Source organism: Uranotaenia lowii, chromosome 3 (assembly GCF_029784155.1).
Source record: "Uranotaenia lowii strain MFRU-FL chromosome 3, ASM2978415v1, whole genome shotgun sequence".
In the NCBI taxonomy this organism is placed as follows: Eukaryota; Metazoa; Arthropoda; class Insecta; order Diptera; family Culicidae; genus Uranotaenia; species Uranotaenia lowii.
In genome coordinates this window covers 297,040,214-297,064,236 of record NC_073693.1, presented here as the reverse complement: position 1 = coordinate 297,064,236, position 24,023 = coordinate 297,040,214, and the positions used below count along the sequence as shown (strand labels likewise).

At 34.5% G+C, this 24,023-nt stretch overlaps 1 protein-coding gene across 6 annotated transcripts in view; it reads right to left on the bottom strand.

The window, feature by feature from the left end:
* LOC129754612 (neprilysin-2) overlaps positions 1 to 24,023 on the bottom strand; it is an 80,377-nt gene that overhangs the window by 12,243 nt on the left and 44,111 nt on the right. For 4 of the 6 annotated variants that reach the window (XM_055750766.1, XM_055750767.1, XM_055750769.1 and 1 more), the window contains exon 3: positions 4,715 to 4,848. In XM_055750766.1, the coding sequence (XP_055606741.1) occupies positions 4,715 to 4,848 (134 nt within the window). Of the gene's footprint in view, positions 1 to 4,714; positions 4,849 to 5,978; positions 6,145 to 19,292; positions 19,554 to 24,023 lie in introns of those variants that run through there. The other 2 variants (XM_055750764.1, XM_055750765.1) reach the window with 2 other exon arrangements.

The window sequence follows — 24,023 nt, the reverse complement described above, 5'->3', positions numbered from 1 at the left end:
AAAACGAGACGGTCGATCAAAAACCAGCGCTGCCAGAAAAAAAAAAGAACTCAAATTTTGGCACACAAAACCTCATCTTAATAATTGGGTTTGGGATTGAACATGAACAGAATTTGAAACCAACCATTTTAACATCAAAATTCATGCATCGAATGCTAATTTTACACAATAAAAACAATAAAAAGTTGGAAGCCATGTAACAGGTGTTTAATACTCACGATAGCTAAAAATTAGTACCTATCTAAAAATTAGTATGCATTGCTTTATTACTGATCTTTTTAATTATAAAATTGTCCCTTATGTCATTACGAATTTTATGGTGTCATAAAATATTGTTGAACAATCAATTCCAGCTTAATTTTTTTTCTTGTTCTCCTAAATGCTAAACTTCATATTTAAAAGGGTTTTGAAAAATTATTCAAGACCACAAAATTCAAATTTTCCCAAGGTACAAATTATTTTAGGAACTTATTATGATTTATTTTGGTGCCCTGAATCCAAATATGCAATTTGTTTTTTATCAGCTTTTATTTTTGAAATAACTTTAGAAAATAGGTTTAAAATCATTCAAGAAATTTCTGCATGTTGTAATAAAGCCTTAAAAATATAAAATTTAAGTTTACAACAAATTATTTACTTTCCTCAAGACCACAAGTACTTTCCACTTCTGCAAATAAAGTTATAGATGAATTCATTTTGTACCTTTATCCCGTACTGTAAAATATGTGAATTTTAACGATTTTTTTTGTAATTTTTCAATCAAATTGAATTTTAGATATATTATATAGCAAACATCAAATCGTTTTGCAGGATTTAGTAAATTTGTCGAATAAAATAAAAAAAAACAATCTTTCTTCTTAAAAAGCGTAGAATTTAACTTTTTGAGATCATTTATCACCATCTTCATCAAAATATAATTCATTGATCAAATGAAGTGACGAAACGCAACGAATTCAGAATCAGTTTTTTTTTTTTTAATTTCATATATTCGTTCGTTCATCAGTTACCAATGATTGGTTTTACTCAAAACGCAACTCAACTTTACGTTAAAATTTTTAAACATCATATCATCAAAACTCGAGATGTTAGACACAATCTGACAATAGATGAGAGTTCAGGACTCCTTAATATAACAATTTTTTTAAACATAGGTTCCAAAACTATGTTTCCTTGAGTAATAAATTAAATTCTAATAAATTTTTAAAATAGTAAGTTTTTATTGAAAAAAAAAATCCTTCTGAAATGCTAAACATTTTTTTCAGCTTCATTTCTTTTTGAATTTTCAATAAATTTACCGAATTTTTTAGAATCGTTTTTATTAGTTCATTTATTTCTTGTTCACGGTCCACGATAAACCAATATCACAATCACTGATTTTCTCTTAATTTACGCTTAAACTGAAAAAATTAACCGAATTTTTCAGTCAAACATTAAAAAAATTTTAATATTTTTAATAAGTTTGTCTTTCAATTCTGAAATTTTATTTTTTGAAAAAATAATCTTCTTGGAAGTCTATCAATCTAAGAAAAAAATAGTTTCTACATTTTGTTCTTTCTAGGAACCAATATTCCAATACACTGTGACAACAGATTCTGAGCTCGAAAATTTAAAATGTTTAACTTATTTTTAAAATCACACAAGATACGATCCAAAAGGTTCAAAATTTTCAATTCCGAACATGCATTTTCTTAACAATTTGAAAAATTGAGGAGAATTGAAGGTAAAACAGCCATAACTTCATTTTTCGAAGTGTGCGGGGGCTCAAACAGCCTTCATTCGATTGCTCGAAAAAAACCACACATAATACAACCCATTTAGTTCAACATTTTCAAGTCCGAACCAGCTTTTTTCAGAAATAATTGAAAAATATAGGGGAATTGAGGGTAAAAACAGCCATAACTCCATTTTCTTAAGCGTGCGGTAGCTAAAACAGCCTTCATTCGGTTTCTCAGAAAAAATTACACATGATAGGTCTGTTTTCGTCCAAAATTCTCTGGTTCGAAACACCGTACCCTAGGCTGTAATGGGTCACGGCGACGGCGTGCATTACTGTGTTTATGGAAGTTGACGGTTTGGAAACAGACTCTAAACTAACATAAACCTGAAAGGGCGGTTGCACGTAGCCTTATTCGATATGAGATCATAGAAAGTAAATTAAAAGGTGGTTCAATATCGTATACTTTTTCTTTGATGATCCATGTTGATAAGGTGAATGGGAGTTGAAACACTTGCCCTCCCTTCCGTTGGACAACAACAGCGTTGCGCAGTGGAAATATCACAATTAGCAGTTTAAATGTTGATATTTCCACTTTTCCACCATGCGCAAGTTAGATTAGAATAGACAATATTGTAAATGAATAACTGCCAAAATTAGATAGGCAACTTAATTGTACAAGAATTAGTTGGATGAAGATATTAACAATTGGTTAACACATGGTTAGGTATTCAATGTTCAATGTGCTACTAGGCAAGATAAAGTAATAGTATTCTTCTCCCCCAATGCTCTAGTAAGTGTGCATTTGCGGTTTATGAATTTCGAAGGCTTTTTCTTAAATCAAGCATTTTACAAGAACTAGAGGCTAATTGGATCAAGATGCTGCTTAGACAGTTTCCTGTCAAGAATATTTCCTTTTCGTTACAATACTTTTTGATAGATTTGTCTATTTTTTGGTAAGGTGTGAAATGCAAATAAAGAAGTAAAAGATAGATGATAGTCCAGGAAAACAATATTGGAGATTTATAAATAGGAGTGTAATTTATTTCATCAGAAACAGATTGAGGAAAGTTGCTCTGAGAAGTTGTTAAGAGTTCGAGATTTTAGAAGAACAACATTGTCGTTAGCAGTATGGTCCGATTATTAAATCAATCATGCTATTTATTTTATTGTTTGTATAATGCAAAATTAATACAAAAGTTGGAGTGATAGACAATTAGAAATTCTGTTTATGGTATCCAAGTTGTTAATATAATTACAGAGCAGCCGCGTATTTATTTTGAATTCCTAAGGAATCACACATTGGGAAACATCTTTAATTACGCAACCCATCTGAATCTAGTTCTTTCTCGTTTTAATACTTTTTTTTTGTAGTTCGAACTATAGCTTGATTAGGTTTGAAATTGAAATTAGGATGTAGATGATAGATGGTATGATTTTTATAAACAAGAACCTTCTCATCCAGGAAAATAATATCGGGGTTTTAAAAATTGACATTCATTTTAACCAAATCAAAGATCGAGGAAGGTTGTTTTGAAAAGTTGTTCAAAATTAGCAATGAGGTTTTAGAAGAACAGAATCGCCATTTGCATTATGGTTTATATCCTGTTGTTTTAATAAGTCAATGATAGTACCAAAGATATTGATCATGCAATTCATAATTGTATCTCTATTTTATTTTTCAATTTTCACAACAATTTGGTACAATTAACATTTGTGTTTAGCGAAATTCTATAATTGCTGCATTGAGAGAGACCTTCTTAACTAGATGTTTTGTTCTGAATTCGGGAAATATGTTTTATTAGTCAATCTATGTTAATCTCGAGTAAAACCGATCATAAATTCAAAGTTATAGAATCGAGTAAGGTTAGGTGACAGGTAGGGATAACTCAACTACGGTAAGATAGTGAACCCTTCTGACAATGATATCGAGGCGTTAGCATATGATAACATACTGTTACTGCTCGATTGAATTGGAGGTTGGGTTAACTCGAAGCTCATGTAGGGCCCAATTGTCCCAGTCCGTCGAGCACTATCTTAACGCTTCCCTAAACTGGTGCTTCAGAACCCTCGGGCTCTGTTGCCGCTATCCTACTCTAAGCTATTCTACTCTCATGTAAATTTTCCTCTTCTGTCCCCCGATCTGTTTTTCCTTTCCGGGTCAGCCAGGTAGCTCATAAACCCATACAAAAAAAAAAAAAAATCTCTGGTTCGAAACAGTGTTTTTCTGGAATGTTTACAAACCATAGGAGAATTAGGGGTTAAAAAGGCACTATATCTCCGTTCGCAAGCTTGTGCGGCGTTTGAAACTATGTCCAATCGATTCTTTGGAAATTTTCACAAAAGAAAAGTATAATTTCATAGATTTGGGTCATGTAGGACGAAAGATATTGAATTTCTTCGCGGTTTGTACACTTTTTTCCCCATTGTGGAATGGTGTATCTCAAGCATTCGTATCTGTCCCATTTCTAAATGATTTAACCTTTATTGTTTAAAATGCGAAAGGCTAACAAATGAGAGGGAAAAGATCAATAATGGATTCGATCGATGATTAATTTATTGTTTTTTTTTAAGGAAGAAGACGATATAGAAAAATGCACGATGTTAGATTGTCACACTTTTATTCTTCTATGGCGACCGTCACAAATTATTTGAACATGCTTCGGGACAGCAAGAGCAATGCTAGACAGCTTTTGAAGTAGACTTCGTAATATTAAACACATTTCCCAAAAGGATAAAACCGAATTGGAGTCGTTGTTTTAGCAGACTTACATTCCTGGATTCCGATTCCCGGCAATCTGACATGAGAGATACTCTATTTTTTCGGGAATAAAAGATTCGAAGTGTTATGTCTAATTTTGGACAAAGTAAACAAATTACCACTTCCACACATCATTTGTTTAGCGAAACCTTACCCAGTTAAGAGCTGAATAAGCAACTGAGATGGAGTGTAAACGAAACCTATCCATAGTTGTTAGAGATTGAGTAAACAAAACTTACCGTTTGATATCCGCTGGATCGGCAGCACGGCGATCAGCGAGATCAGCATGGCGATCACGGCAATCCCGAACACGATGCTGATCACCGTGAGAACTCTCTCGAGTGCGGTGCGGCGCATCCACCAGTTGGGATTTCTGAAAAAAGGGAGAACGGAGAAGAGAAATTGTTTCAATACATGAAGGAGGGAAAAAGTAAAGCTTTACAACGAAATTCATTGATACTTTTTTTTTCGTTGCTCCTATGTTTGACCAGAAGGAAGATTATCACTAGCATTTATAAATAAAAATAAATAGTAGAGCAGCTCTATCTACATAGGTATGTATATATTTATTCTTGTTTTGTTGAGTCAACAATTAGGCTTGTGCGATGATTCGCGACACAGCTGGAACTGATAACGCCCGAACCCCGAACGCAAACACGCGATCATGTTAATAATATAGTAAACAACGCGGGTTTTTTTTTTTCGATGATAAAGAAAAATGCAGTTCATGTCTAACAGAGGAAACACTTGTATTATCATTTGAACATAAACATTTAGACAATTTTCTATAATAAGGGCGTTGAGTTCAGAACTGGTGAAAAAATTTCAGGACTTAAGTATTCTTAAGCTTAGATTTTTTGAATTTCGTCAATGATCATCTTCTGTAAGGTTTCCTGTTGTTTAAAACAGTGATACTTCTCCCTAGTGATAAAAACGTTTCAACGTATTAAATAGAGTCAATTATTATCAGAAATGGCACAGCTTAATGGGTTTGCTGATAAATCAATCTACTTCTTAAGATTATTTTATAACACCGCATGCAAAACCAGTGAGAAGGGTCTTTTGTCTGCCGCACCTAATCGCACATTTATTGGTCATTAAGGCATCCAAGAGCAAACTACGAGCAGCAAAAAAAACAACTACATGTTTCGTTTAGTAATTATAGTCTTAATTATGATACACTCGGTTCTGACCTCTTGCCCAGTTGTTGTGGCGTTGTTTTTAGAAAAAAAACTATATTTGCAAATAAAGACCATCCCGCTACAGAAAATTCCTTCGTTAGACGGCTTGCAGTCGAGTGCGTTTATAAACTTGTTCTGTTTATAAAACATTCAAACAAAATTGAATCAGCACATTTTTGGACAATGTTGATGACATTCGTGAACTCTCAAGGGAAGACCCTCTAGACCATGCTTTCAGTGTTACAAGCTTCTCATTATGAGTCGAGTACAATTTTGAGGTTATGTTTAGTTTTTTTTTCAGCAGACATATGTTTCTAAATACCTTTTGGCTTGAAGTAGTTTCACGTAACTGCCATCACGTGACGAGACCCAGGCAAGCGCCACAGTCATAGCTAGTAACTTTCACAAAACAAAAACACTAAAATTAAATTATTTTACAAACTTTTGTTGAGCTCATGTACTTTATCCGGCAAAGTACCGACTCAAACTCAACAAATAGTAGTATGAAAAGCTAACAGAACAATGACAATGACCTTGATGGGTTTGAGTTATTGTCGCACTTGAAATGAGTGACTAGGGACAAGGTTTCCAGTTTCAATATTAAAGTCAAACGTCAAAATGTTAACACCTCTTCGAGTTCAAATTTATTAAAATTATTGCGGTTACTGGGAAAATTTCTAATCGCGCGACGGTAGCCTTCCGTGCGGTAGGATAGCCGGAGAAGTAAACACAGTTAAAAAATTCACTCTCACTCACTTATTTCATTGAAAAGTTAAGAAGTAAATTCTTGAATCAATCTTCAAATCATTATTTTGCAAGAGAGGACAAAACATGAAAATTAATTATTATTCTTAGTATTCATTATTATTCTCAGTATTCATTGAGATTGAACTAATTACGGGCGTTAAAATCCCAGACAAAACAAAAAACAATCTACATTATTGAAAACACATTTTTCCATAGCCTGAGAACTAACGAATTTTGCATGACGAAGATATTTGATGCGATAAATGCGTCTTGATACTTTATATGCTGGTCGAATTCAATTATGTTGTCGTTAAAATGTAACAAATCGTATATGAGAAGTTAAAAAAAGGAGTTGTGTACGGTGAATAATCTATTATAGGAAATTGTTGAGAGGACCCCCGTCCGAACCAGTGGATCAACTGGTGGCTCATCAAGTGACGGCTGTCACCCAGAAGGATGCCGCCCTGATTGATAGGAGAAACGTCAACTTACTAAAAGTCATTCCACACCTTGCTTAGAGTCGAATCACACATCTTTATAAAGTTTTTTAAAGTATTTGTATCTTCGGAATAAAGTTATTTTAATTTGTTTGATGCTAATAAGCTGTTTTTATTGCAACAGAAATAATACAATTCGCATCCCAAAAAATTGGACTGCGCACTCATAACTGCGAAATTTGTGCGATATGTCAAATCAGTATAAAATCTGACGGTTTTTTACACGCTAACCGCTTTTCAGTTCAACTTTATACGGATAACTCCGACTGCAAAACATAGCACGAAATCCAACATTCAATGAATGATCGCTACCGTGTCGTCGAACTCTAAACTTATTTAAACAACTACAGGTTTTCTTTCTTTTTCGTGAATTTGTCCGCTGATTGACCTCATCGCAAACAGGTTTTTTTTATTATTCATTTTTCCGTGATTTTGACCGCTGATCGACCAAGCTCAAGGCAAACACAATTTTTTGTTTTATAAACAATAGATAATCCGATAATAATATTTGGTATACATGTTTGTTTGACAACTTTTTATTAAATCATCTTTCAATGTTTTCCGCTTGTTCATCCGCTTTAATTTCAGTCGATAAATAATCCTTATGTAGAACAATGCTCATTTTTTTCTTGAATACTGTAATTTTTTTTAATTTCAGTCGATAAATAATCCTTATGTAGAACAATGCTCATTTTTTTCTTGAATACTGTAATTTTTTTTACAGTGGTACCCTACGGGAGCCCAAATCAGCTATCGCAGAAATAGAAAAAAAGAGTGGATCAGCAATAATTTGTTCTAAACGCTGAAACATGTTTTCGTCTAACCTTTTGTTGTATGGTTTTGAAAAATGGTCGTCTAATGGTATTACCGGTTTTGACAAAAATGAAATACCGAATATCGGTTCTGTGAATAAAGCTCGGTATTACCATCCCTGGATGAGAGTTCATATTTGTTAATAAGGCCGGGGCAAATTTGAAATCCTTCTTTTGTCATTTTGAGTTGAAACATTACGAGGGAAGGATAATGAAAAATAATCCAAGTTTTCAATAAATTGGAAACAAATTGAACAAAATCTTTTATGGAACAAACTTGCATACAGTCTACACTGCATAAAATTGAAAAACTAAATTATTTTAGATAGAAAATTTGAATAATATCGAATACAAAAGATGATACAACTCCCATCTTCTACAGTTTGACTTTCGCTCTTTCAACCGTTTGAATTCCCGAAGAATTTGCCAGATTTTGCAATAAAATACCTTTAACTTTAGTTATTCCCCTCTTCGACATTTTCGAAAAAAATTAAGGAATGGGAGTTAGAAAAGAAGAATTTGGAATTTGTTCCTGCCTAATGAGTCACATAACAATTTTATATGTTCATTTTCACCAATTTTTTTAGTTTTGTAAATGTAGGGGAGAATGGGGAGATTTGATGCCTTTTTCTTATTTTCATCATTTTTTTTTTGGAAAAAAATTGCAGATCGCCGTATTTTGCATTTTCTGACAGCTTGTGATTTCAAGTTTATATGCTGCAAAAGTTAGATCGATGCATGAATCCGTAGATGAACAAGAAGCGTTTTCGTGGTACTAAAAAAAACTGTGATATTTTGAAAGTTAAAGGAAACTTGATCCTTCATTAAAGAAGACTTGATACTTTAAACAGGGTGCCCTAAGCTTTGGCAAAAATCGTGCAAAATCTAAAGACAACAGTTCCATTGATTTTTTTTCCATATTAGTTTTCATTTCACAGTTGGGACATAGTAGGCGTCGGCCGAAAGTGCAACACGCGTTTAATCGTAGCTGCGAATTTTTGGACGAGAAAAATCCATATACCTATTTAAGAGATTATCGAACTTGTTTGTGATTAAGTGTACCATTCTACGAATTACATGTGTCACAGGCACAATCGGACCTTGTTATCTTCGGATATTTAAATGATGGAAATTACGAAAAAATGGGATTCCAAATACCGGGCTCGCCGTCCAGAAGAAGTTTTTTATTATAATTTTGCAGGATCACTTTATAGCACATTTCATAAACCAAAGTTTTTATTATTTTTTTTAAATAGAAGGATAGGAACAATCAGTTTTTGGAGGACTCTTTAATTTTGCCAAAGTTTTGATTGAAAGATGTGGTTCTGTTATATGTTTGTTCATTCATTTATATTGAACTAAGCTGTTAAATATAATCTACAAAAATTTTTGTTTGAGAACGATGTTGCTGATGTTTGTTTGTGTTAACGTGGGGCTCGACTACTTTGATTGAAACAAAAGGAACAAAAATGAATGTTGTTTTTTTTTTTTTTTAGGTTTTATTTTTGACACTTTACCAGCATTATGGCATTCGTGTCTAACAAATGAATGTTGTGTTATAATATTAATATGGGTGAAATGAAAAATCATAGGAGAGAAAAATTAAAAGGCATTGCGCCTGATTAGAAAAAAATTCAATGGAAAGAATACAAAAAAAAATTCTGAATCCTTACGAGGTGTATGTGAACGGCTAACTGAACCCCTCTAAAGCTGTTCGCAAAACTCGGGAAAATTTGACCTGTAGTTTGTTGGCGTTCCCATGAAGATAAGTATCCTTGGTAATTTCTGTTTTATTGAAGGTGTGGTAAGTTATTATGATGATCATGTTATAAATTATTAAATGTATGATAGCTTAACTCTATTCAAGGGGATTATTGGGGGGTCGGATAACACATCAAACGAACGAAAGACTGAAATACAATGGATTGTGGGTCCAAGCCAGCCGGAGTATCTCGGCGAATTTGGAATTATGCGAAAGATACTACGGTACCTTTCCATAACTCTAAATTTGTTTCGAACAGTTGGAAGAGTGTTTGGTGAGTCAATCCTATCCCAAACCAGTGCACAGTGGTGCAGAACAGCAATCTAGCTGTACGAAATTAATAGCGCCCATGGATGAAGAGATAGACATTTGACGTCTTCAGCATCATTGTTCAGTTTTACAAGGAGCATATTCTAGTATCAACATTTTTGCCGAGGGGTCCACCGATAGCGAGATAAAAATGCTAACTTTTTTGTTTTTCAAATTAGGGCTTTGATGTCTTCGACAAAGTTGTTTATCTGATCAAAATACATAAGTTTGTTGAATATGTCAAAGTCCTATCACATCACCCTCAGGAGCTACAGTCAAAGTAAAAAAAATCTCTTGAAAAAACAGTTTTTTGAACCTGACACGTTGTAGATTGGATAAAATGGTTCGCTGTCTTTAAAAAAAAGTTGTAACAAGCCACGATCTACATTTGTCTCATACATTATGATGAGTTTAGAAGTTGTTGAAGCCCTATAGAAAGCATTTAGTGTATTTTATTGGCAATTTTTGAGGGCTCGTCTATCGAAAAGTGCACATTTTCGCAACACCCCCTTTTTTAGGATTATTTTTGATGTTAAGCGGAACCATTTTCAATTGAAATTAGTGCGGAAATCGGTGGAACTAGTAGAGATTTGAATGAATAAAAATACACGTTTTATGTAAAAATTACCTATTTTTCTTATAGAAAAAACGTTAAAACATTTAATTTATTAATAAAGTGATGCAGTTTTCTTTTATATATTTTGTTTTATTGAAAGGCATTTAAATTCGATTTTCCAAATCATTTAAACCCCAAAAATGAATGGAACTTATGTTTTAAATTTGGTAGAGCACTAAATTAGTATTTGATATCACTTAAATGAATAATAGATTTTTGCCATTACAATATAACTGCTTAAACTGGTTCCAAGTAACTGTATCCAAGTAACCAATCTTACAAGCAATTTGCTTTTGTCTTTCGTTGAATCATAAGTTTCAATCGAATTTAAATGCCTTTCAATAAAATAAAATATATGAAAGAAAACTGCATCACTTTATTAATAAATCAAATGTTTTAACGTTCTTTCTATAAGTAAAATAGGTAATTTTTACATAAAACGTGTATTTTTATTCATTCAAATCTCTACTAGTTCCACCGATTTCCGCACTAATTTCAAATGAAAATGGTTCCGCTTATCATCAAAAATAATCCTAAAAAAGGGGGTGTTGCGAAAATGTGCACTTTTCGATAGACGAGCCCTCAAAAATTGCCAATAAAATACACTAAATGCTTTCTATAGGGCTTCAACAACTTCTAAACTCATCATAATGTATGAGACAAATGTAGATCGTGGCTTGTTACAACTTTTTTTTAAAGACAGCGAACCATTTTATCCAATCTACAACGTGTCAGGTTCAAAAAACTGTTTTTTCAAGAGATTTTTTTTACTTTGACTGTAGCTCCTGAGGGTGATGTGATAGGACTTTGACATATTCAACAAACTTATGTATTTTGATCAGATAAACAACTTTGTCGAAGACATCAAAGCTCTTATTTGAAAAACAAAAAAGTTAGCATTTTTATCTCGCTATCGGTGGACCCCTCGGCAAAAATGTTGATACTAGAATATGCTCCTTGTAAAACTGAACAATGTTGCTGAAGACGTCAAATGTCTATCTCTTCATCCCTGGGCGCTATTAATTTCGTACAGCTAGATTGCTGTTCTGCACCACTGTGCAGTGGTAACGGACCCTTTGGTAGTGCTGCAATTATTGTTGATGAGTTAAGCATGAACAATATTTGAATGTGCGATCGAGACTTCCCGTACCGCCTCGGGTCGAAAGACCTATCAGCCACTGGTGGGTTCAACTACATACATATATACATATTAGTTTTCATTTCACAGTTTATTAGTGTCGGAAAAAAAAGAATCATAAAAGGTTGTCTACTACTCTGTATCTATTGCATACCTAAAAATCATTGGATGAATATTAATAATTTCGTGCTAAGCAATGATCAACATCCATTTGGAAGAGAAATTTACCTTTTTGGACTCGAGGGATCAAGTGAACCCAAGACATACATACCTTTTGGAAAACTGTTTCTAAAAAAAATTGAGAGTTTACTATTGCTTTGAAAATTTGGAATTAAGAAGTTCATATTATACTCTAACGAATGACATATTGGAATGAATATTTTTATCATGATTTTTTTCGTGTGGGAAACAATTTAAAATGATAACAAAAGATCTTCAAGTGACATTTTGTGAGATTTTTCAAACAAAATGCAATAGGTCAAAAAAAATTTTTTTTAAAATTTTTTTGAGAAAACAGGCTTGTTGTTTTATTCTGTTTGGCAAACTTTTCTAGAACATTTGATCTATGTAAGACATTCCAGTTTCGAGATATTGCTGAGGAATCAAGTATTCCCAAGGATCAAGTATCCTCATTCTACCCTATAGGAGGTACCTTATCATTTTTTTAAAATTTTATGATCTCTTGAAAATGTATGTCTTCATAAAGTCACACGGCTTATGCATTCAGATAAGAAGCTTGTTGGTTGTCAATCATGTCAATGTCATGTTTTCATAAATTAAAAAAAAAACATGTACGATTGTTTCAAAAAATTCTGGATAACCGTGACAAATGACGAGAAGGGGGAAAAAGCTTTTACGACTCCAAAATTAAAAACATTCCGAGTCGATCTGGGTTCATTTTTGAATTTCTCAAGTAATGTTTACATGAGTATACAAATATAAAATAAAATTTGGATTTATTTTAAAGATTTCGTTCTTTGAAAAATATAGATTTTAATCTTTAAAAAAATATTTTCAAGTTTCTAATTACAAAATAAATTATTTAAGAATTTTCATTGGTCAAAGAACTTTTATTTTATCTTCAAGCGAAATTACCTGTAAACATATTTTATTGGTTTTCATAATGCAAATTAAACACATACACCGCCTTGCCGGTTGAGGCCTTACAGATTGAATAAATAATTCAAAACTGCTAAGTTATTAATAAATAAAGTTTCTAACTAAAATTTTTAATAAGTTAACAAGAGTAGTAAACGAATCTGAGCTACCTTTATTTCTAAATATTTTGTGGTTGAAAAAAAATGGTTTCTAGGACTTAATTTCGAAATTAAGGATTTGAAATAAATACCTAACTGTAAAACACGGAAAATAATAAAAAGGTAAAATTTACCGAGATAACAAGGTGAACGCTCGTGAAAGCCAAAAAGGTAACTTCTACCTCTTCGAGGTGAAACTCACCGAGAAAAAAGGTGAATCCAAAAAAGGTAAATCTTACAAAGTAGCGAGGTGAAGTTTACCTGAATTGAGCTGGATAAAAAAGTATAATTCACCTAGTAAATAAGGTAAAACTCAAAATAAGGTAAAACTAACCTCGTAGTGAGGTGGAGTTGACCTGGATTGAGCTAAACAAAACGGTACAATTCATCTCGAAAAAATAACTATTTGACGAATCCGTTTATTGAGGTTAAGCTAAAGCTGTTTTGTAGTTCAGAAGGAAAGTTTTGCTTCGTGCCCAATATGAGAAAATCGGAATAGAATGGTAAGTATTTTTTTAGATATCATTTAGTAGTGCTGATTCTCGTCATAATACTTTGCTTATGTTTCAGATCGGCCCAGCTTCGAGGTGCATTCCACGTCATCCTCCAGATATCATTCCGGCCGCGCCTCACCGGATTTGTCGAACGGAGAAGGGCATGAAAGTGTTAACGCAGTGCAGGAGGATCCAGTGGCCATTATGGCGCAGAAGAACGCGAAGCCGAATTGCCACGAGCCTGGCAAAAAATGACTTAACCTCAATAATTTTTTCAAACAAGGTGATACATTTCGAAAATAAATATTAGGTAAATATCCCTATTTATTTCAAATAAATATACATTTTTGAATAAATTTTGTTTTATTCTTATTGAAGAAACCAATCAAACCAACTTGCATTTACCTTTTATATCATTGAATGGGAAAACGGTATTATTTACTATTTTGCTAGGTGAATGCGAAAAAGGTAAAATTTACATTTTTGCTAGGTGAATTGAAAAAAAGGTAAAATCTACTTTTTTGCTAGGTGAATGAAAAAAAAGGTAAAATTTACCTCGAAAGAGGGGTAACCTCGCAAAAAGGTAAATTTTACCTTTTTTTATTTTCCGTGTAGTAAAGTAACTCCGAGCTGAATAATTATATATAGACTATACACATTTGTTTACTCTTTAAGTAAGACTTGTTCAAGCAAAACTTATATGAGGCCCTTGGAGCCATAGGGGTATAAGTGAAAAATTTGGGAAAAAAAGAGATAAGCATCTCGAACGAAGGTCATTGAATACATTTTTTGTGCAGGATTGTGAAAAATTCAGGAAAGTCCTAATGGAAGATTAAAAAAACAGCTGGATATCAACTATTTGACTAAAGTTCATATAGATAATCGTTTAAGGAGTCCTTAATTTCACTATTCATGAAGTGAAGATGATTGATTCCATGAAAGTAAGGAATTTCTATTGGGGAAGTGACAATTTTTTTTTCTTTTTCATCTAGCTTACTTATAAACAGACCTGACTTCATTTCTGCAAGGTAAAACAACTGCTTGCCGTTGAAATAAAAAAAAAGTAAAAATCAGCAATACAAACTCTTTAGAGAGTAGCTGGCAGGTTTCCAGCCAGGAACTTTTCGTTGAAAAGTCTCGCCTGGATGTTCCGGAGATAAATAAGGAGAAAATACATAAAGAATTTGATGCCGATTTGAATGGCCAGATATACAAAGAAGGTTGCCTCCAAACGTGTCCTTTTTCCTGAATAACACTTCCACAGATCCTACAAAGTTGAGACCATGTTTTGGTTGGATCTGAATTGATGCAATTACTCGAAAACAGAGGTGAAGTGATTAAAAGTCAAATATGTTGTTTTTGTGTTCAAGGAGGACAATCTGCTAAAATTGTTATAACTTCGATCAAGTGATCCTGAACAGGATCCAGGAGAAAATCGACGCTACACTCCGACGGCAACAAGCTGGATTCCGATCCGGACGATCATGTGTGGACCACATCACAACGCTACGAATAATACTGGAACAAATCAACGAATTCCAGGACTCTCTTCTGCTGGTGTTCGTTGATTTCGAAAAAGCATTTGACCGACTGAACCACGAAAACATCTGGGCTGCTCTTAGACGACGAGGGGTCCCGGAGAAACTAGTCCATCTCATCGAAGCACAGTACGAGGCATTTTCGTGCAAGGTCTTGCACGACGGTGTCTTGTCCGAACCAATCTCGGTAACTGCTGGAGTGAGACAAGGATGTATTTTGTCACCGCAGCTTTTTCTCATCGTAATGGATGAGATCTTGACTGGATCGATTGACTGTAGACCAAACCGAGGATTGCCGTGGAATCCTTCAACCATGGAGCAACTGAACGGTCTTGACCTGGCAGACGATATTGTTTTGCTCGCCCAAACACAACATGACATGCAGAGCAAACTCGACGACCTCACCGAAAGTTCCAAGGCAGCAGGTCTCAAAGTCAATGTCGGAAAGACCAAGTCGATGGAAATCAATACAGAAAATCGTTCCAATTTCGTGGTAGCCGGACAACAGGTTGAGACAGTGGAGTGCTTCCAGTATCTTGGTAGCCAGATTACGCCTGATGTACCAAGAAGGACATCGAAACCCGGATCAGAAAAGCCCGATTTGCGTTTGCGAGTCTTCGAAACATCTGGCGGTCACGCCAGATCTCTCTACGAACTAAGATCCGAATCTTCAACTCAAACGTCAAATCCGTATTGCTGTACGGGTGTGAAACTTGGTGCACATATGCGGTGACGACGCGAAAACTGCATGTTTTTGTGAATCGCTGCCTGCGGAACATCATCCGCGCTTGGTGGCCTGGCAACTGGATCTCAAACGTTGAACTTCATCGCCGGTGTCGTCAAAAGGCGCTAGAAATCGAGATTCGGGAACGTAAGTGGAGATGGATTGGGCACACACTGCGAAGAGATGAAAACGAGATTTGCAGAGAGGCGCTTGACTGGAATCCAGATGGGCATCGAAGAAGAGGCAGGCCCAAAAGCTCGTGGCGGCGAAGTCTAGCCGCTGAAATCCGCACAGTTGACGAGAACCTTGGCTGGCAGCAAGTGAAGACGCTGGCTCCGGATCGTCAGCAGTGGAGATCTTTTATCTCAGCCCTATGCGCCGGTCAATCGGCGCTGGACCCTTAGCTTCGATAAAGCTAAAAGTTTTTAGTTGTTTTAGGAAACAGAAAATTTAAAGAAAAACACCCTTGATTTGAAAAAAATGTGGTTCATAGTATGCATTATAGATGGCGTTCGTAGCGCCCAAAAATAAAAGTCTATGAACATCTTCATTGGGCGCTATCTCTAAAATCGCTTGACAGAACATAACGAAAATTTGCACATATAAACAATACATTACTAGGCAGTTTCACTGAAAATATCATAAAGATCCGTTCATATACTCAAAGGTTATTTATAAAACCAAGTGTTGCTTACACGAATTATTATAAAATTTATCCTAATGAAAAATCATTGATTGCAGTTACTAGACTTGACAAGAAGTTGACGAGACCAGGTTGATATTCAACATAAAATCTCTTAATTGACTGTACCAGAGAATATTTCACATCAAAACAGTAAAAAATAATTTACACAAAAATACTCTTGGACCGCTTTGGGAAGTGGCTATGCTATTTTCTGAAATAAACAAGTACATGTTACAATTTTCGACTGCTTTAGCCGTTCATAAGGAAGATCAAGGCTTTATCTGTCGAAACATATCGTCGTTTGTTGCAATGTAACAAGAAGATTTAAGCCTAAAAACTCGTTTCTTCGATCATTACTCTGGTCGGTATTTTGGACCACCAGATTTTTATTTTGAACCACCCTTTGGACCTAATTTGGACCACCCTTGAACTAAATAAGTTTTTTTTCCCAATTTTACTATATTTACGACAACAATTGATGCGCAATTATGTGAATAGTTCAGTTAGTCTTTCCATTCTTATTCTTGTAGTCAATTTTTTTTATCACGTTAATTCATTCCTGAACTAACTTTCTTCAACTCTTCCCAGCCTTTATTATGGTAAAAGGCTTTAAAACAGTAATTGTCGAAATCGTAATAGAAATGATAATCCAAATCGAATATTAAGACATTTTTAAAAACCATCGTAAACACGTTGGTATTGAGTGATTTTCCATCATTCATTTACGACAATCTTTGCCTAAAAAAAGTTGAATCGGATAGCAGTTTAGTCAATTCGTAAATATGTCTCCAAAACATTGAGAATATGCTAATTCAACATTTACGATTTGAGTGAACTGATTTACGATAAATGGGCGGTCCTTCAATTAACACTCTTTCCGGCCTCCTCCCATAAAAAGAGAATCTCACCCATAGAGCTAAAGCGTGAGTCATATCAGTTGATGAGTTGGCATCGTGGTAAGATAGCCAACTCGGAGGACTGGAGTTCAAATCTCGGTTGAGGAAAATTTTTTTCTTTTATTTTGCTTTTTGCAGGAAAACCGAATCGTTGGAATCTTGTCACTGTAGATATATCGCCTCCAATTTTGTAGGTATATGCTATTTTGGTAAGTTTAATACAATCTTTTCATCTGGTATATTTGTTTGAATAATTCTTTTGTTCCTGTGTTATACCTTCATAAATGTTTGCTGGGCCAAAATTAGTCCCTAAGGAATTAAGTAGGACCTATTTTCGACGACCCAATAAAAAACAATAAAACAAGTTTTTTTGTTCATCGAGCTTGCAAACTAGTTTTCAGGTGTTTTACATAGCTGTGAACATGTTTGTAGTTGTTAAATTTATTAGAGCTAGTCAGAAAACCTTTTGAAAGTTGGCTCTAACAATGGCACGTCCTCCTGAAATGTGCTTAATTCGGACCAACTATGAAAAATCAAAACTTTATTTTCAATTTTCTCTCCCTTAACAGCTTTTTAAAATGGAATGATAGATATGGTTTGAATCATAAGAAGTCGACTCAACTATATTTGTTCCAAATTTCCATGATTAACATGATTTATGAGAGAATATTGGAAAAAAGCTGCAAGGTGGTCCAAAATATGTAGGTACGCGGTCCAAAATAAGTCCGTTACCCTATAAGTACATATGTTTGGAGCCGAAGGGTATAAGTGCCAAAATAAAAAAATACGTGTCGCCTCAGTTCATGTCCAATAAACGTTTTTGGGGAGAAGATTTCAAAATGTTTTTTTTTTTTATTTTAGAAAGATCATTCTCATGAAAAAAAATCATAAATAAATATCTATGGAATTTATTGGAACGCATCGAAGTTCAAGTGTTTTTTTTTTTTCTCGAAATCAGCTTTTATGCACATATACACTAGGGTGTCCCAAAATTGCATAACTTCTGGGAATCTGGGGGCTCACCCTCCAAATGGTAGATTAGGATGTGCCGAACAAAATTTTGTATGGGGCCGACTAAAAAAAATCATGTTTAGAGGTTCCGCAAGCGCGATCTTTAAAAAAAGTCCACTTTCAAAAGATTTGATTTTAAATAAATTCTGGGTTGAAAATTTTCATAAAATTTATATATTTTATGTTTTTTTAATTTTGTTGGAGTTGAAAACTACACGTAAAAAATACAAAATGGACCAAATTTGTATCAAAATGTAATACTAGCAAGCTATTTTCAAGAAAAAAAAATTTTTTGGTCCAAAAATTTTGAATTCAACTGACCAAAATGTGTACCAAGCGTAGAATATTTTTAATACCAATGCCATCAAAAGATGCGGATTTTTGTGCACTTAAACTTTGCTGAACAAAACATGTGGTTTGTATCAACGTGTGAACAGCTATTCACGATTTAATGCTTAACAAAAATAACAATTTAGGATATTTTTTATTTAATTTATCAAATTTGTCTTAATAAATACCTACTTTAAAATCAAAATACTTGCAAAAAAGGACTTCGATGGCTTAAAGGAGTCATCAGAAGGCCATATGCCGAATTTGAGCATATGCGGAACCTCTAAACATGATTTTTTTTAGTCGGCCCCATACAAAAGTTTGTTCTGCACATCCTAATCGACCATTTGGAGGGTGAGCCCCCAGATTCCCAGAAGTAATGCAATTTTGGGACACCCTAATATACACCCCTTTGCCTCCAAGGGCCTATTATGAAAAAATTTGTCACCAAAACAATCCCTCGCCTCCAATGAGCCGATTCTTTCTACAGCCCTGTCTTGAAGCAATAATTTTCTTAACTTATCGATGCTCCAGATGGATTATTTAAACCTTCTGTAACATGACCTTTTTCAATACGATATTGAAACCGAGAAAATGCTTAAAAATGTTTCGTGTTTTTACACATGCCTCGTTATGATAGATATGATGAATTATTTACAGACTAGAATAGCGTTCGTCAGTTGATTTTTCTAAATAAAGCTACTCGAAGCTTTCGCTGATTGATATTATTGGTTAATGACAGAAGCTGCTACATATTTGTGTACATAATGTAGTTTTTTTGTTCATAATTTGAGTATCAACGACTCCTAAACGACACTTACTTGAAACTCCGCAACCATAGAACGCCACCTGGGCCACCTATCAGTAGGCTGCGGCTGGTACTTATCCGTCTAGTAGCGGTATCCATCGTTTTTATTTTTGCAAACCGTGATAACGTGCGATCCACAAATCAAATTAACACCTTTTTTCGTTTTTCTTTTCGACTTGTGTGTACGGTATTTCCATTGATGTACCCAAAATGTTTTGTCACTCGAAGTGTTACGTCAATACGTCGATGATTCAGCGATTGTTGAAAGGTTGGTTCTAAATTTATTTAGAACCTTTTACGAAATGGAATATTGGTCACAGCGAAATAAGTAGGCATATTGTTTCTTATTCATCAATTACAAATCGAGGTTCGAGTATAAATCAATCGTTGGTAAGAATACGCTTAAAAGTTTGTATCAGACATTGGCACGTTTTATGCACCAAGTCGATTACGAACATATGTACATAATGTATGTACTCAATGCTCAATGCTCACACAGAAACATACAGCAGCGACCGGTAGCCATGCTGCTTAGTCGTCCATAGAGGACTTCAACGGGCGCAACTGAGAGGAACTTGTTCGTTCAGTCATATCAACTCGATGTGGGTTTGTCGGTGAATGAGTGGCAAATGAAAATTGATCAAAAGCGGAAAAAAGTACCTACGGATTGCAGCTAACATTACAAAAAAAAAGTGGACAAGTAAAAGTGCACCATTTACGAATGGGAATCGTATGTAGCGAAGGTAGGCAAATGTGCATTCACTTGAACCATTTGCTTCTGGATACAATTAGTTTTTTTTTGTACTGCCACCTTTGCTGGTAGGGTTGTTTTTTCGTATAGTACCTTTGTTAACACTAATTTTTGCTTGAAAAATCGGCGCTTGACCAAATTTGCAACCATAACTCTATGTTTTTTCTCTGTAGAAAAAAGCACCGATTTTTTAAACTGTGCCAACTGGTCAAAGAAGGTAAAGATTAGATAGATTTATTCCCAAATAGTTCACGTATAAAGTGTGTATCACATTGACAGAACACCGACCACGTCATTCGGGAGGGAGGGAGACCATCTCGTCACCGTAAAGAATTTGTGACATACCTCAAGACACGAGCCATCATCCATCAGATAAATCTAAACATCAACGTGTGTAACAAGATGAGTGACCAACTGACCATATTTTCAGCTCCCGCCCGGAGGCTGTCGATTATACATACCTGCCCACTATAAAACCTACATCTGAGACAGGTCGTAGACGATGAGCTAGACATGTTAGCATAATGCATCGAAGCGTATGCAGCCGCCAATTACCATAACTTGAGATGTTTTGTCGGCGCAGTAAACTAACTACTGTTGCGACGAAGCAAAGACAGAAAAAAGTGCATCATTACATTATTAAGTATTCAGGAAGGCGCACACACATGTTATGTTATAATTAGAGAAATCTGTTCCTACAGCTTTGCTACCTGCACGTACGAAACGTTCACAGAGGTTATCTTCCAAATGTGAGAACCGTTTTCGACTGGGAAACTGTGCCAACTGTCAGACGTTTCCGAGATCTTTATCGTAAATATCTGGCTGCGGCTCGGTGTTCGAATTGTTTTCCAATCAAAATGCTTATACGCATAAAACGAACGGATGCGATCCCAATTAAATTTGAAATATTTTCTCATAAGTGTTAATCATTTGTTACTAGAGCGGTGATTTCCCTTGAACGTATTAGAACTCTGCATTGAACCTTGAAAATAATGAAATCATTTCACCAAAATAATGTGACTTCCACTGGTTAAAAGAGAGCGTATCAAAACATATAAAAAAACCAACAAGTTGTCATCATTGCATTTTATTCGGGCGCCAATGGCTAACTTTCGCAGCAATTACCACCCCATGCATGGGGTGTCGTAATTATACTGTGATTGACAACGGTAATGGCGAATTGTTGTTAGGTTTTCATTTTTACTCATGCATCGTTTGTCCTTTTTGAGCGCACTTTTTTGGTATAATAACCGCCGCAGATCATTGAATTAAACACCTAAGTTTGGTTTTATTTTGCTCAACGGAAATTGGTCCACTTTTGTTCTGAACAAACAATCTACATATAGTTTTGCCTTTTTAGTGTTAACCCTCATCCGTCCCTGGATTTTTTACCCGTTACAGTCCCTGGAGTGTCAATTTGACACTCCTGACTGAAACCAATGTGTCTCTCTTGTTTCCCAACCGATTTTTACAACATTTATAGTTTTGGAAGCCCCGTAATGTAACTTAAATATGTTTCTCAGACAACACTTCAGTTTTCCGTTATTCAAAGTCTAAGAAAAAAAAACCGGAAAACATGCTTCGGAGAATAAACTGTAGATCAGCTATGGAATACTCAAAAAAATTACTTAGTGTCCGAGAAAGCTGAAGTTAGAAGGTATACGTTGTACAAAAGGATATATTTTTTTGAAATTTTTTAAGATCATGACCACAAAAAATGTAAAAAAAATGGTGTAAAAACCGTACTTTTCAATCAATGAACCGTCAAAATTGTTTAAGTCACACCAGATAAATTTTAAAAAGAGGATTGAAAAGTTGACGTAATTTGACACATTTTTGCATTTTTGGGTTGTCTAAATGCGAAACAAGATAGCTATTTTTCGAACTTTTTGTCAAATTACAAATTCTCAGATTTTTTTTTGCACATGAATTCAACTTTGCACCGCACTTTGAGTATGTTAACTCAAGATTTCCCAAAACTTATCCTTATGTTCAACGTATAGCTACAAACTTCAGCTTTTTTGGACACTAAGTGAATTTTGTTTTGAGCAGAGGAAGAGTAGGCGGCTGTCAAACGAAGAGCACGTGTTTTTTGTTTGTTTCGAATTTTGCTCTGACAAATTAAAATCTTATGTTTCAAAATAAAGTGATTTGAGTGAATACCATTGGAATTTTGTGAACTTAAAGCACTGACCATACTTAAAGTGCTGAGAGTGTTTCGGGTCACGGAAATCAGATCCATGGGCAGGGCTTATGGATAAGTCACTCCATGTTCACCTGGTTGAAATTCGTATCCTGCTTCTTAAAAACGGATGAATGAAACGAGGGGTTGTGGTTGCATTTTTGCACATTTAGTGAAAAGTTCAAATCTTTGGGTGCTACTTAATGAAGACATCAAGTTGGAAGCATGAACATTAAAGTTGCGATAGTATTTTGAATGTTATTTTCAAAATAAACTGGTGAACACAATGTAGGTGTCGTGTAGGAAAAAAAATTGTGTTTGGACGATCGCTATAGCAATTTCGGCATGCTGCAACCAGTCAAACCTTTTAAATATTCCCGATGTAAGAATCGGTTGAGAAACTAGAGAGATATAGCAGTGTTAAGCGAGGATTATCAAATTTACACTCAAGGTCTGATTAGCGAGTTTTTTTCCTGGGCTTTCAGGGTGCGTCCGTAAAAAGTAATGATTTCAAGAATTCATTGAGGGCCCCTGAAGAAATTTGTTATTTGGATGCACCCAAATAAAGTTACAAGTCGTTAAATTTGAAATAGTGTCATATTGACACTCAAGAGCGGATTAGGGTTAAAGGATTAAAATAGCAATTGTTCAATTTGTTTTGAGTGCTGCATACAATTTTTTTTTCAATTATAAACTCAATTTCAAAATCTAGGTTCTGAGTCTGAATTTAGAAATTTGTAGAGATGTACCGAACAGTGGTATTCGGCGAACGGCCAAATACCGAATATTGACCTTTTCAACTATTCGGTTGAATATTCAGTTGAATTTTCTGTTTAGTTTTCCATAGAATTACAAAAGCGAAAATTTCGTTTTTCTTCTGTTTCTTCCATCTCAATCGCCTCATGTCTTAGAGTCGATTATTTCCAATAAGATCTTCTTTAACACAGAGTCGATAGGATTTTCAAAATGTCACCACTAGCTGAAAGGACATCATATGATTTGTGGCTTCTAGGACGTTTATCACCAAAGAGATTGGGTTCCAGTAAAATCTGGGACAAAACATGTCAAAATAGGTGCCAAGCTATTTGAAATTGCTTATTTGGTATCGAATTTCCTAGATTAGATGTATGTCGAATTTCAAAAAGATGTCTCTCAAAATAGTTGCCAAAAAGAACGATGGTCTTTAACCTTAAACATACCATACTTTCAAAAATTGATGTGCATTTTTAAATTTACTCTAAACACTCGTTTTGTAACGCAAAATCTAAAAAAAATCAAAAAGAAATTTGAGTTTTTTATTTGATTATCTGAATAAACCCATGTATAATCCGGAAAGTTGTAAAATATCTGGCTATCCTGGTAAGATTTGACTTTTTTTCAAGTCCTTTACTGGATTTATGGGCAAGCCTAGATATATCAAGAAAATTTGGAATAACGATAATCAAAATATGAAGCTATCTATAGTGAAAGATAAATGAATAAATCTAAGATGATTTACTGAAATCAAAAGTTGTTGATGAGTTTGTAGCTTTTTCAACATTACTTTTGCATATTTTATAATTTATCCAACATCCGTTGAAAGATTTGAAAATTTGTAACTGCATAAAATTCAAAAAATAAATATTCGGCCTATTCGGCCGAATGCTTAGCTCAACTATTTGTTGAGCCGAATATTCGGCTTAACGGTTTTTTGGCGATATTCGGCCGACCAAATATTCGGTTCATCTCTAGAAGTTTGGATTTTAATTCTGAATTTAAATTTTGAATCTGAACACAAAAATTAAAATCAGAAATATTTATTTGAAGTAGGA